This window comes from Pogoniulus pusillus, chromosome 36, assembly GCF_015220805.1.
Source record: "Pogoniulus pusillus isolate bPogPus1 chromosome 36, bPogPus1.pri, whole genome shotgun sequence".
NCBI lineage: Eukaryota > Metazoa > Chordata > Aves > Piciformes > Lybiidae > Pogoniulus > Pogoniulus pusillus.
The window spans coordinates 1,560,414-1,582,916 of record NC_087299.1 but is presented as its reverse complement, the minus strand read 5'-3'; the positions used below and the strand labels follow the sequence as shown (position 1 = coordinate 1,582,916).

Genomic DNA, 22,503 nt, shown 5'->3' with positions numbered 1-22,503 from the left:
CCAAAAAAGAAAGCATCCTGACAGTTTTAAAGGAGCTCTGGAGGATTGTGAGGAGCATTCACCAGCTAAACCACACTGAATTATTTACCAGAGCTGTTTGTATACTTTGTGGGCCTCTGCATCCATACAGATGGATGGGGACACCTAGAAGCACCAAATCCCAGCCAGGTGGGGGTTGGAAGGGATCTCTGCAGATCTTCCAGGCCAATGTCTCTGCTAAAGCAGGGCACCCACAGCAGCTTGCCCAGGAGCGCAATGGCACGGAGGAGTTGGAAGCTCTCCACACAAGGAGGCTCCACAACCACTCAGAGCAGCCTGCTCCAGGCCTCCAGCACCCTCACACCAAGGAAGTTGCTCCTCCTGGTCACATGGAACCTCCTGGGTTCCACTTTGTGCCCCCTGCCCCTTGTCCTGTCCCTGGGCACCACTGACAGGAATCTGGCCCCAGCCTCCTGCGCCCCACAGCTCCTTTAGCTCTTGCTGAGCATTGCTCAGCTCCCCTCTGGGGCTGCTCTTCTGCAGGCTCTCAGCCCCAGGGCTCTCAGCCTTTGCTCCTCACAGAGCTGCTCCAGGCCCCTCAGCAGCTCTGCAGCCTCCCCTGGACTCTCTCCAGCAGTTCTTTGTCTCTCTTGAACTGGGGAGCCCAGAACTGGACTCAGGACTCCGGACTCCAGGTGTGGCCTCACCAAGGCAGAGTAGAGGGGCAGGAGAACCTTCCTTGGCCTGCTGGCCACACTCTTCTTCATGCCCCACCCCAGGACACCATTTGCCTTCTTGGCCATGAGGGCACATTCCTGGGTCCTGGGCACTTGCTGTCCTCAGCGCTCCCAGGTCCTGCTCCTTGGAGCTGGTCACTCCTCAACTGCACTGGTGCAGGAGTTGCTCCTCTTCAGGGCCATGCACATCCATGACACTGAGGACAAGCTTAGCAAACAACCCACCCCAAAACAGTTCACATCTTGAGTTTTCTTGATGTGCTAAGGTGAGAGAAGCTGGACCCTCACCAGAGCTGCATCCCAACTGGCAGGGATGGACATCACTGCTGGCTGACCACCAGACCATGCATGGATAAGCAGGAGTTCTGCTACTACAGAGTCACCCCTCTGAGTTTCTCTCCCTCCACCTTTCTTGACCTGCTGGGTTCTGGACAAATCTGCAGCACTCAATCCTGGCCAAAGCTGGGCTCTGCAGCACTTGGCAGAGGTCTGTGTGGTAGAAGAGATTTGCAGACTCATAGCATGGGTTGGAAGGGACCTTAAAGATCATCCAGCTCCAGCCCCCTGCCATGGGCAGGGACACCTCCCACTGGCCCAGGCTGCTCAAGGCCTCTCATCCAGCCCAGACCTGAACACCTCCAGGCTGGAGGCTGCCACAGCCTCCCTGGGCAACCTGTGCCAGTCTCTCCCCACCCTCACTGCCAACAATTTCTTCCTCATCTCCACTCCCAGCTCACAGCCACTGTCCCTCATCCTGCCACTCCCAGCCTTTGTCACAAGTGCCTCCCCAGCTCTCCTGCAGCCCCTTCAGGCACTGCAAGGCTGCTCTAAGCTCTCCCTGCAGCCTTCTCATCTCCAGGCTGAACATCCCCAACTCTCCCAGCCTGTCCCCACAGAGGAGGTTCTCCAGCCCTCTTCATGCCCTGCTCTGGACCCACTCCAGCAGCACCAGATGCTCACAGAACTCTTCTCTACAGCCCAAAAATGGAAGGGGCCAAAGATGCTGCAGGCCTGGGCTCTGCACAGGAGCAGATGGAGCTCATATCCCCTTCAGCCCTTCCTGAAGCAAAGAGGGGCAGGAGAAACCCTCACACAGCAGCTTCTGCATTCCTTTAAACAGCTTCACAGCGCTGCATGAAAGCAGCAAACCTCTCCCATCTCCAACTTTTCTTCCTGTTCTCCAAACAATTAAAGAGCAGTTTCAGGAGAGGAGGAGGTTGGCATGAGCAGTGTTTGCACTGTCCCACCAGAAAAGCAAAATGGGACTTTCCCAGGGCTGTGCTGATTTAGCAAAGCTTATAAATAACACTGGGCTGCAGCTATCACCAGCTGAGAGAAAAAAACAGAGCAATGAATAAAAGGAAAATGGCATCATATGGTGACAAATAAACCTTCCCAAGCTAAATTTCCTCCAGAATGAAGCTTTATAAACAATTCTGCAGCCAGTGAGCCCAGAGCACCTATGCCAGAGAGCCAATCTGCCCTCAGCCTGTCTGCCTCCCTCTGATGGAATGTTTCACGTGCAAAACAAACCTGCCTCGATTGCTCCTCTGATAGGGAGCTACTGGAGAGGTGCAGCCACCACTGCACTCCAAGCAGCCAGCCTTTGAGAGGCAGGGAAGGGACTGGAAGCACAGCCAGCAACATTTGCACTCAGGGAAAAGTCTCTCTCAGCCCTGCTAGATCGAACCACACTCAGCAGAAAGGGGAAGGGACCCCAAAGTCCCCTCAAGTTCCTTTCTTTCCTACTCACATGCAACCAAAAACAAGGTGCTGAGGGGCCTGGGACAGCTCTGTGCTAGGGAAGGGCTGAGAGATTTGGGGCTGTGGAGGCTGGAGAAGAGCAGCAGCCTGAGGGGGAGCTCAGCAGTGCTGATCAATACTTCAAGGGGGGGCGGCAGGAGGATGGGGCCAGGCTTTGGTCAGCAGTGCCCAGTGACAGGCCAAGGGGTGACAGGCACAGACTTGAGCAGGAGAACTTCCATCTCAATATGAGGAGGAGCTTCTTGCATCGAAGGGTGACAGAGCCCTGCAGCAGACTGCCCAGAGAGGTGGTGGAGTCTCTGGAGACATTCCAAACCCACCTGGACATGCTCCCTGTGTGACCTTCTCTAGGTGACCCTGCCCTGGCAGCAGGGTTGGGCTGAATGATCTCCAGAGGTGCCTCCAACCCCAGCACTCTGTGATTCTGTGATCCAGCAAAGGAAGCTGTGTGGGGTTTCACTGCAGTGGTTTCCAAGCCCTCCCCACCCCCTCAGAGCTCCCGGAGCAGCAGGATACTCACGGTGCTGTAGACAGCGGAGACGGTGGGCGTGAAGATCCTCTCCTCCAGGGGCTGCTGCACAGCACCTCGGGGGATCCTGCAACACAGCAGGTCAAGGAAAGCAGCGTGGAAGGGAGGGTGGGTGACACACACAGCCAGGCAGGTCACCCTCCACACTCAGGCAGATACCCCAACACCTACCAGGTACTCAAGGTGCAACCAGGTCCTGCAGGGTCATCCAGCAGAGGAGCAGAGCCTGGCTTCCAAAGTGCCCAGCGAGAGAAACCCACAGCAACCCGGTCACTGCCCCAGCTGCAAACCCTGCCACAGAGACCCCCACTCCCTGCCACAGAGAGTCCCCCACTCCCTGGGGTTTTGGTTGGTTTTTAGAGAGTAAGGGGGACAAAAAGCCCCAAGCCCTGGGCACGGAGCGAGCCAAAGGCTGCTGGTCAGCAGGGCACTGCTGACAAAGGCAGCTCCTGTCCTGCCAACCACGCAGCGGGCGCGTGAGAATTGTTTCCTTGTTTGCCTCTGCAGCCACTGACTCCTTTCCTCACCCACCCACCAAAGCTGGCTCTAAAAGAGGCTGACCAGAGAGAGTTTCAGTTTGGAGGATCTGCTGCAGGGTTATTTACAGGCAAAGCTGCAAAGGGTCCCCTGAAACTGGAGAGGTTTGGCTGGGGGGAAGAGGGGGGGAAGGGAAAATGCCTTTAAGCACTGAACGCATGAGGCAGAATCTGTGTGGAATAAACCAGAGGGCTGCAGGTACTTCACAGAATCAGAGATGGCTCAGGCTGGAAGGGACCTAAGATCATTTACTGCAAGCCCTCTGCCGTGGGCAGGGATACCTCTCATCGAGACTCAACTGCCCAAGGCCTCATGCAATTTGGCCTTGAAGACCACCAGGGAGGTGGCAACTACAACCTCCCTGGGCAGCCTGTGCCAGAGTCTCACCACCTTCGTACTGAAGAACTTCCTCAGCTCCAGTCTAGCCCTGTTCTCCCTCAGCTTCATTCATTCCCCCTTGGCCTGCCTCTAGACACCCTCAGCAAAGGTCCCTCTGCAGCCTTCCTGCAGGCAGCTCTAAGGTGCCCCTGGAGCCTTCTCTCCTGCAGGCTGTACCCCCCCCACTCCCTCAGCCTGTCCCCATAGCAGAGGTGCTCCAACCCTTGGAAGCAGAAAGTCCCTGGCTGAGCTAACACCTTGTGGCCCTAGGTCTGGCATGTGGACCCTCAACACCCACCCTCAGGAAAGGACCCTGAGGAACTGGCTGCAAAATTTTCCACTGAAAGGCAGTTTCAGCTTTCACCTTCCTGCTGTTTACATTCTGCACGTCAGAGGCTGCTGGAGAAGCAGAGCAGGCTGACGGCTCCTGCACGCACGCCAGCCGCAGCCTCTGGGTGTCAACCTGACAGCAACTGCTTGGAAAACCCCAAAATGCCAGGAAAAGACCTCTGGGCTTTGGTCAGATGAGGAAATCAACACTCCTGGGGGGTCAGTTCTGAACCCAGGAGGTCAGTTTGTGTCTTTCAAGAACCATCAAATCCCACTCTGATAGGTGTCAGAAGGGACCTCTGCAGATCATCCAGGCCAACCCTCTGCTAAAGCAGGGCACCCACAGCAGCTTGCCCAGGAGCAGAGTGGCTGGGGGTGGGGGATTGGAAGCTCTCCACACAAGGAGACTCCACAACCTCTCTGGGCAGCCTGCTCCAGGCCTCCAGCACCCTCACACCAAGGAAGTTGCTCCTCCCGTTCAGGTGGAACCTCCTGGGTTCTATTTTGTGCTCCCTGCCCCTTGTCCTGTCCCTGGGCACCACTGACAGGAGTCTGTCCCCAGCCTCTTGCCCCCCACAGCTCCTTTAGCTCTTGCTGAGCATTGCTCAGCTCCCCTCTGGGGCTGCTCTTCTGCAGGCTCTCAGCCCCAGGGCTCTCAGCCTTTGCTCCTCACAGAGCTGCTCCAGGCCCCTCAGCAGCTCTGCAGCCTCTCCTGGACTCTCTCCAGCAGTTCCCTGTCTCTCTTCAATTGGGGAGCCCAGATCTGGACCCAGGATTCCACCAGGACACAGTAAAGGGGGAAGAAAACCTCCCTTGCCCTGCTGGCTGCACTCTTCCCTTTGCAGTCCACTCTGATCCGCACAGACCCATTACTGCCTGAGCCTGTGCAGGGCCCAACAGCACAGAGGCAGGAGGGTCCCTGCCAGCACTGCCAAGACTCCAAGGTGCCCCCAGCTGCCCACTTCCACCCTTTCCCTAAGCCAGCTTGCAGCAGTCTGTTCCCTTCACAGCGTGACCCAGGCTGGCTCTGCAGGCAGCTGCAGCGCGCCGCAGCCGCATCCTGCCCTCCAGCAGCAGTGCTAAGGCAGAGCCGAGCCCAGCGCAGCAGCTCAGGCAGCTTTCACCCCCAGCAGCTCGCTTCGGAGGTCAGCAGTGAGAAACTGCTCCGAGCCCTTCCCCCTGGCTGCGTGGAGGGCAGACACACTAAAGCCTGCCTGATGGGATTACCTGCGGCCAGGGCGGGCTGTGACCTGTGCTGCACCTCCGCGCCAGCAGCGGCCCCGTGCAGGCCTGGCAGGTGTGGCACAGGGCAGCAGAGCTGAGGTGGCACTGCTGGCTCCCTCGACGCTGCCCTCCCAGCCTGCAGCTCTGACAGGCTTTGTCCATCACACACTCGCCCAGATCAGAAAGGGCCTTCAGGAGTCCAGTCAGCAGCCTGACTCTGGCCAGCCCTCGACTGAGCCCTGTCCTGCAGCACCGCACCTGCAGGGATGGGGACTCCATCACCTCCCTGGGCAGCCTGGGCCAGGGCCTGAGAACCCTTCCTATGAAGAAATTCCTCCTGATATCCAACCTGAACTTCCCTTGGCACAACCTGAGGCCCTTTCCTCTTGTTCTATCACTCAATACTGGGGAGAGGAGACCAATCCCCACCTGGCTCCATCGCCTTTCAGGGTGATGCAGAGAGCCAGAAGGCCTCCCCTCAGCCTTATTTCCAGCCTGAACAACCTCAGCTCTCTGCAGGAATTTCTTTGCAGGGTCTTGAGCTGCTTTTCCCTTGGCAGACTTTGCCAGCTTGTGCCTCAGTGGCATGGTTTGATAAAAGAAGGCTTCTGACAACAAAACCTGCCTCCAGCACAAGAAGAGCTGCCACAGGCTCCAGCAGGGCCACTCCTACCCTCCAGAGCTGCCACTCCCACCCTTCACCCTGAGCATCTTGCTTCACTCCTGAGTTTCAGCAAGCATCCACAGAAAGCCAGCATTTGGGAGATGAGGATTAGGAAGAAGGACAAAACCTCAGGGACGTTCTGCAGGGCACTCTGCCCTGTAACCCACAACCACCCTTCGGGGAAGGAAGGGGGCAGAGAGGCAGGGCTCGAAGCTGCCACCCTTTTGTCCCAGCTGAGACTGCCAGCCCGGAGGCTGCTCTGACAATAGCAGCTTCAAAAGGGAGCCTTCCCGAGTTGGAAAAAAAACTGTTTCAGCCTCAAGAAGGTTGGGATTTATTTTCTTATTTTAGAAGTTATATAAGGCAGGAGGAATTAATCTGCTTTGAGCAGGGCAACCTCCCCTTTGGCACCCAGCGAGCGCTGCCCAAAGCAAGGAGCAGCTCAGATGGGTTTCAAGTTGGGGGCTGCTGTTTAAGATCACAGCTGGAAGGTGAAGAAAAGAAACCTTCTAAGTCCTTTCTGCCAAAGGAGGTGAGACTGAGAGAGACAAAAATCCCTTCACTCCCGGGAAGCTTTCATGAGCTGTAACGGCTGGAGGAAGCCACTACTGGCAACATCTAACCCCTGGCAGCTCCCTGCAAAGAGCTGTGCTGGTGGAGGGGTCACCACTTGCCCACAAGGCCCCTGGTTGAAGTGGCTGCCCCTTACATCTGCCAAAGGATCCTGCCCTGGGCTAACAGTTGTGTGACTTCAGGAGAACAGTGCCAGGGCAACGGCCAAAGTCATCAGCAGACACCTGCTATCGAGGCTCTTCCTCCTAGCGGAGTGACGGCACCAAAGGCTCCACCGTGGAATGGGAATGGGTCAGGGCAGGCAGGCAGGAAGAGAGACCTCATTTGGCATCATCTCACCCACAGCCACACCAAACCACCCTCGTCAGCCACAGCCACGCCAAGCCACCCTCACACCAAGCCACCCCCATCAGCCACTGCCACGCCAAGCCACCCTCGTCAGCCACTGCCACACCAAGCCACCCTCGCCAGCCACAGCCATGCCAAGCCACCCTCGCCAGCCACTGCCACATCAAACCACCCTCACCTGCCACACCAAACCACCCTCACCAGCCACACCCAGCCACCCCCGTCAGCCACTGCCACACCAAGACACCCTCGCCAGCCACTGCCACACCAAACCACCCTCACCAGCCATCTTCACCAACCACACCCAACCACCCTCTCCAGCCACTGCCACACCCAACCACCCTTTCCAGCCACTGCCACACCAAACCACCCTCGCCAGCCACTGCCACACCAAGCCACCCTCGCCAGCCACTGCCACACCAAACCACCCTCGCCCACTACCTTCACCAACCACACCCAACCACCCTCTCCAGCCACTGCCACACAACCCATCCTCACAATCCATATCCACAGCAAGCCATCTCCATCATCCACACGCACAGCAAACCACCCTAGAGAGGTGTCAGTACCATCAAGAGCTGCCCAGTCTGAGATGCCCTCCTGCCCACACCGGCGCGGCCGCCCCAGTGCCCCCATCGCACCCAGCGGTGCACAAAGCCAGCCTGGCTCTGTGGCAGCACTCATGGAGCCACAGTGCAGAGAAAACGAGGACAGGCTGAATAATTCAGGCAGCCCTTTCATGTTACTATTCCAGCATGCTGAGATCCAATTCAGGAGGTTCCTCTGCCCTCCCTCCTCCTCCTCCTCCTCCTCGCCACCCACGTCACCCTCTTCAGCTGCACCGATTCAACTCTTTGTGCAGCCATGCTCTGAAATGCTCCAGGAGGGTGGGGAGTGGCAAAGCCAAGCTAAGCCCAAAGCTCACCCAGTTTGCAGAGAGCCTCCCATCACCGCAGGGACAGCGCCAAGCCGCCGAGCCAGAGGGGCAGGAGCCAGGGGAAGCTCTTCAATCACCTCCCCGGCCAGCAGGTTGGGAAGGTGGAACCCGAGCTCTGCTCTCCACGCTCGTGTGAGGCTGAAGGACTCTCCGCAGCTCCCCCTCCTCCAGCAGCACCACGCCAACAGCCAGCAGGAGGGCAGCCAGCGGGGAGCACTGACTCTGGCCTCTCCTCCTGGCTGTTGGGGCTCAGGAACTGAGGAAATAAAAGGATTTCAAAAGGCAGGGCTGAGAGCTCCTCCTGGCAGCTGCGAGGGGACCTCCACCTAGTCCCCATCTGGCTGCAGCAGCGGTGGCAAGCTGGGGAATTTCAGGAGCGATTAAAGCCCCGGTGGGAGAAGGCAGGCAAAGATAGTAACGGCTGGAGAGGAAACTGAATCTTTCTGGAAACCAGAGCTCTCCCCCGAAAGGAGGAGGGGATCTTTTAATTAGCTCTGTGACATCTCCATAACGTGATTAAAAACATCCAGAGCAGAGCTGCCTGGCTGCTGGGGCACTGAGAAATGCAGAGTGAAGCCCAAGTCAGGAGCACTCTCTTGCAGCAAGCTCCCCCTTGTTCCACGCTCTGCTGCTTGCTCCAATCCTGCTCCAAAACTGAAACCCTGCACGATTTTGCTGAGTGCTTTTCCAGCAATGAACACCCTGAGAAGGTGCAGGTAAATACAGCAACAATTTGTACAGCCTTTGCTGCTTCCAAGACTGCAAGGGGAAAGAAATTCCACTGTTCCATCGTCTCCCCACATGGGTTCATCCTCCACCCAAACAGCAACCTCACCCAAGCTCCTCTTCAGCAACCATCAGAGGCTGCTGGCCTCTGATCTCACTTCAGGTAGCCAAGTAAGCAGCTTCTCAGAGGAACCAAACACCTGCAGGTAGCCACGAGAGTGTTTTAGACCAAACCCAGCCCAGAAGGAAGGATTCTGGTCCCTTGCACAGCAAGGCAGTGAGGCTCCCATCAGCCATCCCCAGGGTTATGTAACCCCAGCGTTTGACCCCAAACCATTAAAGCCCCCAAAGGCAGAGCATAGAAAGCACCCAGCCAGATCACAGAGGGGCAGGGAAGGGCAGGGCAGCCCAGCAAACTCCCATGCTTCTCCCAGCTGTTTGGTGCAAGGAGTGGTTAAAACCCCTCCGAGCAAGGAGCAATAGATGGCAGAGAGCTCTTGGGGCAGCAGCGTCCTCCTCTGCAGCCTCTCCTCTACCTAAGGGCTGATTAAAGCACCGGGAGAGCAGAAGCACCTCGGTTAGCAGCTTCAGCAACCACACCAGCAAGGGATGAGCTGCACCAGCGGCAGCAGCCTGCTGAAACTTGCCCAGCATCTCCCCAACCTCCGCAGCTCTGCGAAGCCTTCTGCTGGGCACACTCCATCCTACCTGGCAGGCAGCTCCGTCAGCGAGGAGGCTCAGGCACCAGCTCCTCTCCCTGCATCCTCCAGCAGCAGAGCCCACAGCTGCAGCTGAGCCATCCGGGGATGAGTCCTCAGCTGCTGCCTGCCCCTTGCAAGCAGAGCTCCTGCAGTGCTCCTGCTCTTAAAGAGGCAGTGCCGCGGGGGGCTCAGGGACAGCCCAGGGGGGCTGCAGCCGAGCGTGGCCCCGCTGCCGAAATCTCTCTGCTGCCTCAATTTTCCTGCTCTCCAGGCAGCAGAGAAGAGCTGGCAGGCAGCACCACACTCCTCTTAGTTTCTAAGAGACAGAATTCAAGGCAGGCTTAGGAAATAAAGCAGGAGGGAGAAAGCTGAACTCACCTACAGCTCGCTGCGCTCCAGAAACCTGCATTGCCACGCAGGGGGAGCCTGGGAAGTGCCGAAGCTCCTTGTGGAACAGGAATTAAATCCCAGCACAGCCTCCTCAGGAGGGGATTCTGGAACCTGCTTCCCTCTCTCTTCTGCTCACTACCCCAAAAGGCAGCACCACGAGGCCCTGAATTTAACAAGAGCTTCAGGCATCCACTTCTCCTTCCCAATCAGTTTTCCTTTCCAGAATTCCAGAGCAGGAAAGCAGCTCAGGCAAGCTCCAGCCTTGCAACGGAACGAAAAGCAAGCCCAAAGTGCACCAAGTGCCACATCACGTGGGGAAAAGCAACCAGCTCGCAGCAAGCCAGAGCCACCTGCTCTCAGAGCTGAAATCCTCACTGCAGCCAAACAAACTCCATCCAGAGGGAAAAAAATAATGAATGGAACAATGCAAACAAACCCAAGCTGAGGGAAAACCAGGATCAGGGTTGCCCAAGCGACCACAGCTCAATCCCCCTGGGTGGAAGCAGAACCATCCCTTAATTACAGAGCTCACGCCGGGCTCCCTGGTGTCCCTGCCACCTCCCACCCTCCGCTGCCAAGCAGCTCCTGCTAATAAGAGGAGAGATAAATGAACGGCACCAAAACCAAGAGCAGCAGAATCCAAGGGCTGTGGCAAGAGTTTAAAAGCTGAAGAGCCACCCAGAAAACCCCAGGCTGCTGCTCAGCCCTCTCTGACCCTTCACTGCCCATGTCCCAACCCCAGCACACTGCCCAGACACCCAACACCTTCCATCCTTCACAGAAACACCAAATCCCACTGTGACTGTGGGTTGGAAGGGACCTCTGGGGATCACCCAGGCCAAGCCCCTGCTAAAGCAGGGCACCCACAGCAGCTTGTCCAGGAGCACAATGGCCTGGGGGGGTTGGAAGCCCTCCACACAAGGAGGCTCCACAACCACTCAGAGCAGCCTGCTCCAGGCCTCCAGCACACTCACACCAAGGAAGTTGCTCCTCCTGCTCAGGTGGAACCTCCTGGATTCCACTTTGTGCCCTCTGCCCCTTGTCCTGTCCCTGGGCACCACTGACAAGAGTCTGGCCCCAGCCTCTTGCTCCTCTTGCTCCTCTTGCTCCTCTCCTTTAGCTCCTCACAGCCTCTTGCTCCTCACAACTCTCCTTTAGCTCTTGCTGGCCCCTCTGTGGTTGCTGTTCTCCAGGCTCAGCCTTTGCTCCTCACAGAGCTGCCCCAGGCCCCTCAGCAGCTTTGAAGCCTCCCCTGACTCCCTCCAGCAGTTCTCTGTCTGTCTTGAACTGGGGAGCCCAGCACTGGACTCAGGACTCCAGGTGTGGCCTCACCAAGGCAAAGTAGAGGGACAGGAGACCTTCCCCTGACCTGCTGCTAAGGCTCCTCATGCACCTCAGGGCACCATTTGCCTTCCTGGCAATGAGAGCACACTGCTGGCTCCTGGGCACTTGTCCCCAGCACTCCCAGGTCCTGCTCCTTGGAGCTGCTTCCCAGCAGGTCCACCCTCACCTGTCCTAGTGCAGGAGGCTGTTCCTCCCCAGGGCCAGGATGCTTCATTTCTCCTGGTTGAACTTCAGGAGGTTCCTCTTCCCAACTCTCCAGCCTGGCCAGGTCTGGATGAATGGCAGCACAGCCTGAGGAGTGTCAGCCACTCCTCCCACTTTGGGATCATCTCAGGGTCCCCTCTGCTCCTTTATCCAGGTCACTGATGGTGCTGAGCAAGACTAAGCCCAGCCCTGCCTTTGGGGAACACCACAAGCTACAGGCCTCCAACCAGAGTCTGCAGCACTGCTCAAAACCAACCCTTGCAGAGCTCTCATTTGGTCTGGGGTGGGGTTGGGTCGTTGGGGGGTGCCCAGGGCCATGCCTGCTGCTAGGACCCCAGGAGGGAGCTGCCCCCCTGCCCTGAGGGGGCATTTCCCTGGGGTCATTCTGCTTTCTGAGATGGATGCAACTGGGCTTGTGCAACGTGCTGAGATGTCAAAACAAAGCCTGATTCAGAGCCCTGACTGGACCACAGGTCAGAGCCCAGTGGGGGCTGCTTGCTTCAGTGTTTGGTGTTTACTGTGATCAGAGCAGGAAAAAATAAAGCCAGCTTGGTGCTGGCACAGAGAGGTCTGATCTAAGGTCAGAGCTGCAGGTAAGTAATTCCTCAGCAGTGCCTGGCAGCTTCACACCACCACTTAGCTGTGACATTAAGGACAGTGTTGTGGCCAGGCAGCCACGGAAGGAAACACAACAAAAGGTGTTTGGGAAGTAGCAGAAATGGAGGTTCTGGTTTCAAATTCCCAAGCTCTGTCAGCATTACAGCATGAGGAGAGGCTGAGGGAGCTGAAAGCTCCTCCACACACCCTGGACAGAAGATGGACAACAATCACCACATGCAATAGAACCCAAGTGGTGATGAACAGCTGCACTGTGCCCAGGAGGCCAAGGAGGTCACCAGCATCCTGACCTGGATCAGCAAGAGTGTGGCCAGCAGCAGCAGGGAAGTGACTGTGCCCTTGGACAGGGCAACCTGTTGTCTGCCAGCACTGCCAGGTCCTTCTCCACAGAGCTGCTCTCCACACAATCATTTCCCCCCAGCCCACTCAGTACAAGGCAGCAAGTCAAGGGTGGGTAAGGGCCTGGAGCATCTCTCTTACGAGGAGAGGCTGAGGGACCTGGGGCTGTTGAGCCTGGAGAAGAGAAGGCTGAGAGAGGACCTTCTCAATGTCTACAGGTATCTTAGAGGTGTGTCAGGAGGATGCAGCCAGGCTGTCTGCAGTGATGCACAGTGACAGGACAATGGGGAGAAGCTCAGCCACAGGAAGCTTCTCTGGTGTGAGGGTGCTGGTGCTCTGCAGCAGGCTGCCCAGAGAGCTTGTCTGGAGAGTTTCAAGAGCCACCTGGATTCTCCAACTCCCTGAAGGGAGGCTGTAGCCAGGTGGGGTTGGTCTCCTCTGCCATGCAACCACCAAGAGAACAAGGGGACACAGTCTCAAGCTGTTCCAAGGGAGGTCTAGGCTGGATGCTAGGAGGAAGGTGTTGCCAGAGAGAGTGACTGGCATTGGAATGGGCTGCCCAGGGAGGTGGTGGAGGCACCATCCCTGGAGATGTTGAAGCAAAGCCTGGCTGAGGCACTTAGTGCCATGGTCTGGTTGGTTGGCCAGGGCTAGGTTGGACTGGATGACCTTGGAGGTCTCTTCCAACCTATTTGATTCCATGGTTCCATTCCTGTGTGACCTGCCCTCAGTGGCCCTGCTTTGCAGGGGGGTTGGACACAATGCTCTCCACAGGTGCCTTCTGACCCCTACCACTCTCTGTGACTCTGCCACTTCCTACCTGGCTGGTGACAATAACATCAGACCAGGCCTTTGGTCCATCAGTGCTGCAGCCCAACCACCCTGGCTCTGTAACACACTTTGCTGCCCACCACCAGCAGCTCCTTTCAGTCTTGGGCAACATCTCACAGCCACATCAAATGGGAGCACCGACGGAAAGCTGGAAGTTAGAGGGGGAGACAGAAGAGAATCCCCTCTCTTTGTTGCCAGTGAATTGTGTTTCCACATCCCATAATGCTTGCAAATAAATTCAGCAGGGGCTGCAGGCAGCTGCACCAGTTACACCTGCAGACAAGCAGCTAATTACCCAGAGCTCATTACTTCCAGGCTCAGTTTTTGCATCTCTAAAGGGAAGGGAGCTGGAGGCAGCTCAGCAGCGCTGAACCAGCGCTGGGCCTTGCCCTGCTCCTCCCTCAGCCCAGCAGCAGCTGCCAGCTTCTGTCCCCCCATGCTGCAAACCCCCCAGACCCCAGCAATTACTCACCCCTCAGATGCTTTCTGAGGGCAACCTGATTTGGGTTCTTCAGCTCCATCTGCTTCAGAGATTGGCAGAATGGGTTAGGTTGGAAGGGACCTCAAAGCTCAGCCAGTTCCAAGCCTCTGCCATGGGCAGGGACATCTGCCACCAGCACAGGCTGCTCCAGGCCTCAGCCAGCCTGGCCTTCAACACCTCCAGGCTGGGGGCAGCCACAACCTCCCTGGGCAACCTCTCCCCACCCCAACTCTCAACAATTTCTTCCTCATCTCCACTCCCAGCTCACAGCCATTGTCCCTCATCCTGCCACTTCCAGCCCTTGTCCAAAGTCCCTCCCCAGCTCTCCTGCAGCCCCTTCAGGCACTGCAAGGCTGCTCTGAGGTCTCTCTGGAATCTTCTCCAGGCTGAACATCCCCAACTCTCCCAGCCTGTCCCCTCAGGGGAGGTTCTCCAGCCTCTGATCATCTTCATGGCCTTCTCTGCACCCTCTTCAGCAGTTCCAGGTCCTGTGCTGGGGCCCCCAGAGCTGGAGGCAGTGCTGCAGGAGAGGTCTGAGCAGAGCAGAGCAGAGGAGCAGAATCCCCTCCCTGTGCTGCTGCTCTCCCTGCTCTGGCTGCAGCTCAGCACACAGCTGGCTCTGGGCTGTCAGTGACCACTGCTGGCTCCTGAGGAGTCTGACACCAACTGACACCCCCAAGTCCTTCCCCTCCAGGCTGCTCTCCACTGCAACCCCAGCAGCAAGGCAAATCATCTATTTTCAGCTCAAATCTGGAAAGGTTGTTTGAGGTGGAAGAAAACTGTGTCTAACCCTTGCTAATCCTGCTGGGATTTTCCTGCCAGTGTGGTGGCTGTGGGTGGGGGACAGCTCTGGGAGCCACAGCACTGAGGATTCTCTATCTGGGAGCTTTGTCCTGGCTGTATTTTTAACCACAGCATCTCCAAGGTGTGGCTTTTCAAAGCCCAGCCTGAGCAGGGTTAAATCCAGGTTCAGACCAAGCTGCAGACATCACAAAGACACCTCAGGACCCAGTCTGTGCCAGCTCAGGTAAGAAGGTGAGCAACGTGGCAGGGAAAGCCTCTCTCCCTCAGCTAGGGAGCACATGGAATTGTTTTGCTTGGAGAAGACCTTTCAGATCATCCAGTCCAAGCACTCTCTAACACCAAGGCTGGTGCTAAACCATGGCCCTCAGCACCACCTCTCTGCAGCATCTCAACACCTCCAGGGCTGGAGATTCAACCTCTCTTGCCAGCTGCCTCAGTTTAGCTCAGGAGCCCAGTTCCCCCTAAAGCACCAAGCCCTGCAGGGGGCCCAAAGCCCTGCTGTGATCTTACACCCTATGGACAGAGGTGTTGAGGGGCCTGGAACAGCTCTGTGATGAGGAAAGGCTGAGAGATTTGGGGCTGTGGAGGCTGGAGAAGAGCAGCAGCCTGAGGGGGAGCTCAGCAGTGCTGATCGATACTTCAAGGGGGGGCAGCAGGAGGATGGGGCCAGGCTTTGGTCAGCAGTGCCCAGTGACAGGCCAAGGGGTAATGGGCACAAACCTGGCCACAAGAAGTTCTATCTCAACGTGAGGAGGAACTTCCTGAATGTAACTGTGACAGAGTCCTGGAGCAGGCTGCCCTGAGAGGTGGTCTCCATCTCTGCAGACATTCCAACCCCCCCTGGATGTGTTCCTGTGTGACCTGCTTTAGGTGACCCTGCCCTGGCAGTGGGGCTGGTCAGGATGATCTCCAGAGGCCACTTCCAACCCTGCCACTCTCTGATTCCTCTGAGAGCTGCAGAAGTCAATAGACTTCATCAGCTCCTTCCTGCTGGGAAGTTATGGTGCTACCTCTGCAGGGAGGCAACAGCATCCTGGGGAATATGCTGATGGAGCCTCAAAACTCTGTTTCATTTAGGAGGGCTCGTTAAGACTGTGCTTAATTAAACTTCCCCATTCCAGCACAGAAAACAGCAACCTCAAACAGCCCCACCAGACCTCATCAGTCCTGCCCTGCTCAGCCACCTCTCCCCCTGCTCACAGGGATGCTTCCCGCTCCTCCAGCCACAACCCCACTGCTGGGGCCTTAGAAAGAGCCCAGAATATTAAAGTGGGGGCAAAGGCTCCACAGGGTGAGCCTTGGTGACCAGCAGTAAAGCAGGCTGAGCTCTGGAAGGTGTGCTCCAAGCTACAGACGACCATCACGGGCCAGATGAAGCCTGCACTCCAAAACACACCCAAGAAATCACCAGCAGGGAAGTGTTATGCCAGCACCACACACATCCTGCCAGCTCTGAACAGCTCAGAGACAAGCAGCAAGCCCAGAAGTGCCAAGCAGGGAGATGCCAGGAAGCTGGGCTCATGCTGCTGGGCTGAGGTCTCATCTGCTGGGGCTCTGCTGCTCTCATCAATCATTGAGCCTCCCTTTGCTTTCTGCCCAAGAACAGTGTGAGGCTTGGAAGGGATGGGTTTGGGTGGTGCTGCTCTTTATGTCTGTCTGTTACAGGCAAATCTGCACTCTGCTTGTCCCAGAATCCTGGAGTGGTGTGGGTTGGGAAAGCCCTCTGAGATCCTCCAGTCCCACCATCAGCCCAGCACCACCAGGGCCACTGAACCACGACCACAGGTTTCTTCAACACCTCCAGGGATGAGGATTCCACCACCCTCTGGGCAGCCTATTCCAGTGCCTGACCACTCTTGCAGTACAGAAACTGTTCCTCACATCCAGCCTAAACTTCCCCTGAGGCCATTTCCTCTCATTCTATCGTCTGATACCAGGGAGGAGAGACCAACCCCACACCTCAGTTCAGCCTCCTTGCAGGGAGCTGCAGAGAGCAATGAGGTCTCTCCTCAGCCTTCTCTTCTCCAGACTGAACAACCCCCAGTCCCACAGCTGCTCCTCCCCAGCCCTCCTCCCTGGACCCTTTCCCAGCCTTGTTGCCCTTCTCTGGACCTGCTCCAGCCCCTCAATGTCCTTCCTGTAGAGAGGGATCATCACCTTAGGGTCTGCACCACAACACCATTTCCTTACTTCTTGGATCACTCAGACACTGGCAGTAGCTGTGGTGCCAGCAGCCCACGAGGTGCACACACACCTGTGGAGAGGAGTCCCACCTAGAGGAAAGCAGAGAAGGGAATCTGAACTCCCTGCCAGGGGTTCTGCAGCAGCTGCATGGCCCTGGCCACCACCCCTGTGCAGGGGATAAATCACTGCAAAAGTGAGCTGGGTGAGGTGCACAGCACCCTGCTGCCTGCCTGCAGCACCCATTCCCAGGAGGCCAGGCAGCTGCAGAAGCTCTGTGGGTCAGGAAGCCACGGAGGGCACCAGAGGATCATCAAGACAAGGATGGGTAAGGAAACCACAGCTTTCCAAGCGGCCTCTCTCCACAGCCCAGCAGCTCCACGCCTGGACTCTCAATCCTCACCTCCTAACACTCAGCTCCCCCCAGCAGCCTTCTCATTCCACCTTCAAAACACAACCCCAGGTTTGGCTCCTTTCAGAGGAGGAGCTGAGGGGGACAGGCTTAGTTGGCTGGATGCTCTCAAGCTACCCCTAGCCAGTCCCTACCCTAGGAGGCCAGGTAGGACTCTGCCCTGCAGGCTCCACGAGTGAAGGAAGCCAGAGACAGCATCTACCAGAAGTCAGGTGGCATCAAAGGACAATCCCTGGCAGGGAGGTGCGACCCACACAGCAGGTGCCTGCAGGCAGAGGAGGCAACAGCAGATGTGGTGTGAAGCTGTGCTGCCAGAAGAGGCGGCCCTGCCCTCTCTCTGTGCTTGCCCCAGGCCAGCATGTGCCCGTTCATCACACCTGCTCAAGCACAGCAGGGAGCAGATGGATTCCAATCACCTTTTTCTTCCTAACTTTGTTTGCACTCAGCCAGCAGGGCAACAGAGGAGATTCTGCCCCTCTGCTCTGGGAAGACCTCAGCTGCAGTGCTTTGTCACCTACGAGACCCCAACACGAGAGAGACATGGACCTGATGGAGGAGAGGCCACAAAGATGATGCTCAGAGGGCTGAAGCACCTCTTCTGCAAGGACAGGCTGAGAGAGTTGGGGCTGTGCAGGCTGGAGAAGAGAAGGCTTGGAGGAGAGCTTGGAGTGGCCTTGCAGGATCTGCAGGGGGCTGCAGGAGGGCTGGGGAGGGACTATTGAGAAGGTCTGGGAATGGCAGGAGGAGGAGGAGGAATGGGTTTGAAGTGGCAGAGGGGAGATTGAAAGTGGATGTGAGGAAGAGGTTGCTTGCAGGGAGGGTGGTGAGAGACTGGCACAGGTTGAGGGTGGTGAGACACTGGCACAGGTTGCCCAGGGAGGTTGTGGAGCACAGAAGCACCCAACGTGATCAAAGATCACGTTGGGTGCTTCTGTGCTCCACAACCTCCCTGGAGGTGTTCAGAACCAGGCTGGATGAGGCCTTGAGCAACCTGTCCTAGTGGGAGGTGTCCCTGCCTATGGCAGAGGGTTGGAACTGGCTGAGCTTTGAGCTCCCTTCCAACCTAAACCATTCTATGACTCCACAGGCAGGCTGGGGAGGGACTGTTCAGAGGGTCTGTGGGGATAGCACAGAGGGCAGTGGTTTGAAACTGGAGCAGGGCAGGTTTAGGTTGGACATCAGGAGGAAGTTCTGCACAGTGAGGGGGATGAGACACTGGAATAGGTTGTCCAGGGAGGTGGTTGAGGCTCCATCCCTGGAGACACTCATGGCCAGACTTGATGTGTCCCTGTGCAGCCTGCTCTAGCTGGAGGCTGCCTGCAGGGGGGGTGGACTGGATAACCTTTGGAGGTCACTTCCAACCCAGTGCAATCTGTGAAGCTGTCAAGCTCCAGAAGTCCCTTCCAGCCCTCACCATTCTGTGATTTTATGATTCTGTGATCCTGTAGCAGCAGAATCGACTCTGCAGGTGGCTGAAGCCAGTGGCTCTCCCAGATCACATCCCACAGTCCCACTGCACAAGGGACAGCCCTGGGTCAAAACCAGAAGAGCAGGAAAAAGCCCAACTCTGACACTCAGTGACTCCTCCATCAGTTCTTATCTAGGTGGACAGCTAAAGAAATGAAGCTTTCAACGATTATTCCCCCCCTGCACTTCACCTCCCTGGGGCAGGAGGGAGGTCAGGGAGCTGCCACAATGTCCCTGAGAAAAAGCAAACCACACCAGCACTGCTTCCCGAGGGCACCACACTTCCTCCACCTCTGCCACCAGCACTGGGGCAGCTTTCACAGCACCCCTGACCCAGCCCAGCTGCTCCAGCCCAAGGCACCCCCAAGCTCCTGCCAGCACCAAGATCACAAGGCTGCTGTGGCCCAGCTCAGTGGTGACTCAATATGCAGCTATTTCTCTTCAGTGGCTTCCCTGAGCTGTTTTAACTCACCCAAGCCTCACATGATGGTGACATCCCAGACAAGGCAGCCAGCACCAAGACACAGCCCAGTGGCAGCAGATCCACCCTCCCAGCTGCAGGTCCTGGCTCCATCTCGCTAATCCTGACATGAAGCTACATCCAGCAAAGCACCCAAGACACCCAAAAATCAACACAGCTCCAGAGGGTTGGGAGTGCCCCACAAAGGTTCCCTCTGGTCTACATCTCCCTCCCTCAGTAGATAATGTGTCCATGGAATCAGCAGAGGTGACCGAGGGACAAGGCTCCTCACAACGAGCCCTCGGCCCAGAGATGTGGAGCTGCCACCCAGACAGCTTCCTCTCTTTGCTGTGGTCCAGATGACTTCATACAAAGGGCCTCTAAGAAGGAAGCAATGGAGGACAGCAGGAAGCAGTGGAGGAGTCCAAAACTCCTTAAGAAAGCTCCAGCTCCTGCTCCTTCAGTGCGTGGAGTCCCCTGGCACAGCGGAGAGAGAATCACTGCGCAGCGGCTGTGAAATTGGCTGCGCTCTGCTCTGCACTCCTGCAAGCTCTGCTGCCTTATCTCGGTTCCCAGGCCCATGCCTTCATTAGCTGAAGAGGTCCCTTGAGGCTGGAACCAGTTTTCAGGCCCAACAGTGCTGATGGGCAGCTCAGCAGCATGGGGCAGTGCCCAGCAAAGCTGCCTGGGTACAGCAGGATGAGTCTCGCAAGAGCTTCCTCCTCAGTGCCCCAGGAGCAGGCCACAGAGCTCAGTGGCTTAGTGCAAGCAGAGGAACCAGTCAGGGGCATTTGTCCTCACAGCAAGTAACTGTGCCTGTCACCAGCACAGCACAGCTTCTCCTGCACCTCTGCTCTGCCCTAGTGAGGCTGCCTGGGCCCAGCTCTGGGCTCCCCAGTCCAAGAGAGACAGGGAACTGCTGGAGAGAGTCCATCAGGGACTCCAAGGCTGCTGAGGGGCCTGGAGCAGCTCTGTGAGGAGCAAAGGCTGAGAGCCCTGGGGCTGAGAGCCTGCAGGAGAGCAGCCCCAGAGGGGAGCTGAGCAATGCTCAGCAACAGCTAAAGGAGCTGTGAGGGGCAAGAGGCTGGGGCCAGACTCCTGTCAGTGGTGCCCAGGGACAGGACAACGAGCAATGGGCACAAAGTGGAACCCAGGAGGTTCCAGCTGAGCAGGAGGAGAAACTTCTTGGTGTGAGGGTGCTGGAGGCCTGGAGCAGGCTGCCCAGAGAGGTTGTGGAATCCCCTCTGGAGAGCTTCCAACCCCCTTGGCCACTGTGCTCCTGGGCAAGCTGCTGTGGGTGCCCTGCTTTAGCAGAGGGGCATTGGCTGGGTGATCTCTGGAGGTCCCTTCCAACCCCAGCCTGGCTGCAACTCTGTAATTCAGATCATCGTTAGGAAGCTGCCCAGAGGAGGCTGTTTCACTGGGAGCTATTAAAGCCTCTTTAACTCAGGAGCAGTTAATGCCTCCTCACACCACACAGCAACGACACAGGGAGGGAGATTTTTAAGCAGATTTCAGTTGAAAGCATTTGTCACGGGTGCCTGAAGCACTGCGTGTGGCTTTCAGCCGGCTCCCACACCCCTCCCTGCACGCAGAGCTCCTTCCATGACCTCCCAGGATATCTAAGACAAGACGATCCCACCCTTCCCCTTCCTCCCCCCTCACCTCACTCCTCATCCTTGCCTCTTTTTGCGGCAAATCAAAACATCAGCAGGCACTGAGCCTTTTCCTGGCAAACAAAAGTCATCTGATGGCACAAGAGCTGGGGAGTGTCACCACCACTGACGCAACCAAGCGGCTCTAACAAGAGCCAGGAGCTCCTGAGGTCAGCCCCTACCTGCCCAGCACAAACACAGCCTTGCTTTGCTGAGCTGCTCCCGGCCAGAGAGCAGCACAAAGCAAACACACTTCAGGTGCAGCTGTGCTGCTGGCCGGCACCGAACCAGCTGTGGATTTCCCCTGAACCACAGAAGCATGGAATTGTTTGGGCTGGAAAAGACCTTTAAGATCATCCAAATCCAACCATTCTGCAGCTCTGCCAAAGCTGAGGCTAAACCACATCCCTCAGCATCAGGTCTCTGCCTCTTTTAAACAGCTCTGGGGCCGGGGATTCGGCCACCTCCCCGGGCAGCCTGGGCCAGGCTTTGAGAACCCTTTCAGGGACCAACCTGTCCCCTGGGACAACCTGAAGCCATTCCCTCTTGTCCTATCACTTCTTACTAGGCAGGAGGGGCCAGCGCCCACCTGGCTCCAGCCTCCTCCCGGGGACCTTAGAGAGCCAGAAGGTCTCCCGCAGCCTCCTTTTCCCCATCAATCCATTCTTCTCCTTCCTTAAGCACTCCAACAGAAGCAGCCACTTAGAAGCATCAGAAACAGCCATTTAGGAGCACTTAGAAGCTTTACCTCGGCGTTGGACAAAGTCCTCTCCAGGCATTGTGACCTCTAATGACAGAGGTGGCTTTGCCACCTCCCCCTGCAAACCAACACTCCTTTCACAACCCAAACCAGGGCTAAGCACCAGCTCCCGCAGCACCTGGCACCAGTCCTGCCAGCACAGCTTCCACTCTCCCTGTCCTCAGGTTAAGCACAGAAGCACTAAACTGGGGGGCTGGGGAGGAGGGGTTGGAAGGGACCTCTGAAGATCACCTGGTCCAAAGCAGGTGATACTAGAGCAGAGTCAGCCAGAATAAATCCCACAGGAAGCCATCCAGGTGGGTTTGGAACAGCTACAGAGAAGAAGACTCCACAACCTCACTGGGCAGCCTGCTCCAGGCTCCAGCACCCTCACGCCAAGGAAGTTGCTCCTCTTGTTCAGGTGGAGCCTCCTGGGTTCCACTGTGTGCCCATTGCCCCTTGTCCTGTCCCTGGGCACCACTGACAAGAGTTTGGCCCCAGCCTCCTGCCCTACAAGCCTTTAGCTCTTGCTGAGCATTGCTCAGATGCTCTCTGAGGCTGCTCTTCTGCAGGGTCCACAGTGCCAGGACTCTCTCTCTATCCTCACAGGATGTTCCAGTCCCCTCAGCACCTCCATGGCTCTCTTTTGATGTCCAGTGCTGAGCTGCTGATGATCTGTGTTGATCAGCACCGAGGATGGGCACAGGCAGACTCCCAGCCCATGGTGTCAGCCCATCCTCAGCCAGAAGTGACCAACACATGCACAAGCCCTCAAGAGCTCTTGAAGCAAGATGAATCTCAAACGAATCCTGAAGCAGTCTGGTTCAGTCTGTGCTTCCAAAGTCATTTTTAATCATCTCCAGAGCAGGGGGCTGCAAATGTAAGGCTCTGTGGAGAAAACTGAGCTTTCCTCAAGACAATAAACCTCCACATTTGGTAGAACTCAGAAGCATTCAAGCACAGCAATGCTAACAAAGCTCTTCAGAGAGCATCTCAGCTCATTAAACCTTGCAGATGAGCTAAGCTGGTCACAACTTTTCCTGTGCCTTCCCTAAATGGATTAATGGAAAGCAGAGACAAGGACAGAGCCACTCCTAGCAAACTCCCCAGGTGCCATTTCAGGAGACACTTCATGCTTGGCCAAACGCTTC

At 56.9% G+C, this 22,503-nt stretch overlaps 1 protein-coding gene across 19 annotated transcripts in view; it reads right to left on the bottom strand.

Annotated features, from left to right (window-relative positions):
- The window catches only part of EIF4G3 (eukaryotic translation initiation factor 4 gamma 3), a 216,756-nt gene that overhangs the window by 154,298 nt on the left and 39,955 nt on the right, over nt 1–22,503 (bottom strand). For 18 of the 19 annotated variants that reach the window (XM_064172139.1, XM_064172137.1, XM_064172138.1 and 15 more), the window contains exon 2: nt 3,001–3,076. In XM_064172139.1, the coding sequence (XP_064028209.1) occupies nt 3,001–3,076 (76 nt within the window). Of the gene's footprint in view, nt 1–3,000; nt 3,077–7,988; nt 8,007–22,503 lie in introns of those variants that run through there. The other variant, XM_064172149.1, reaches the window with a different exon arrangement.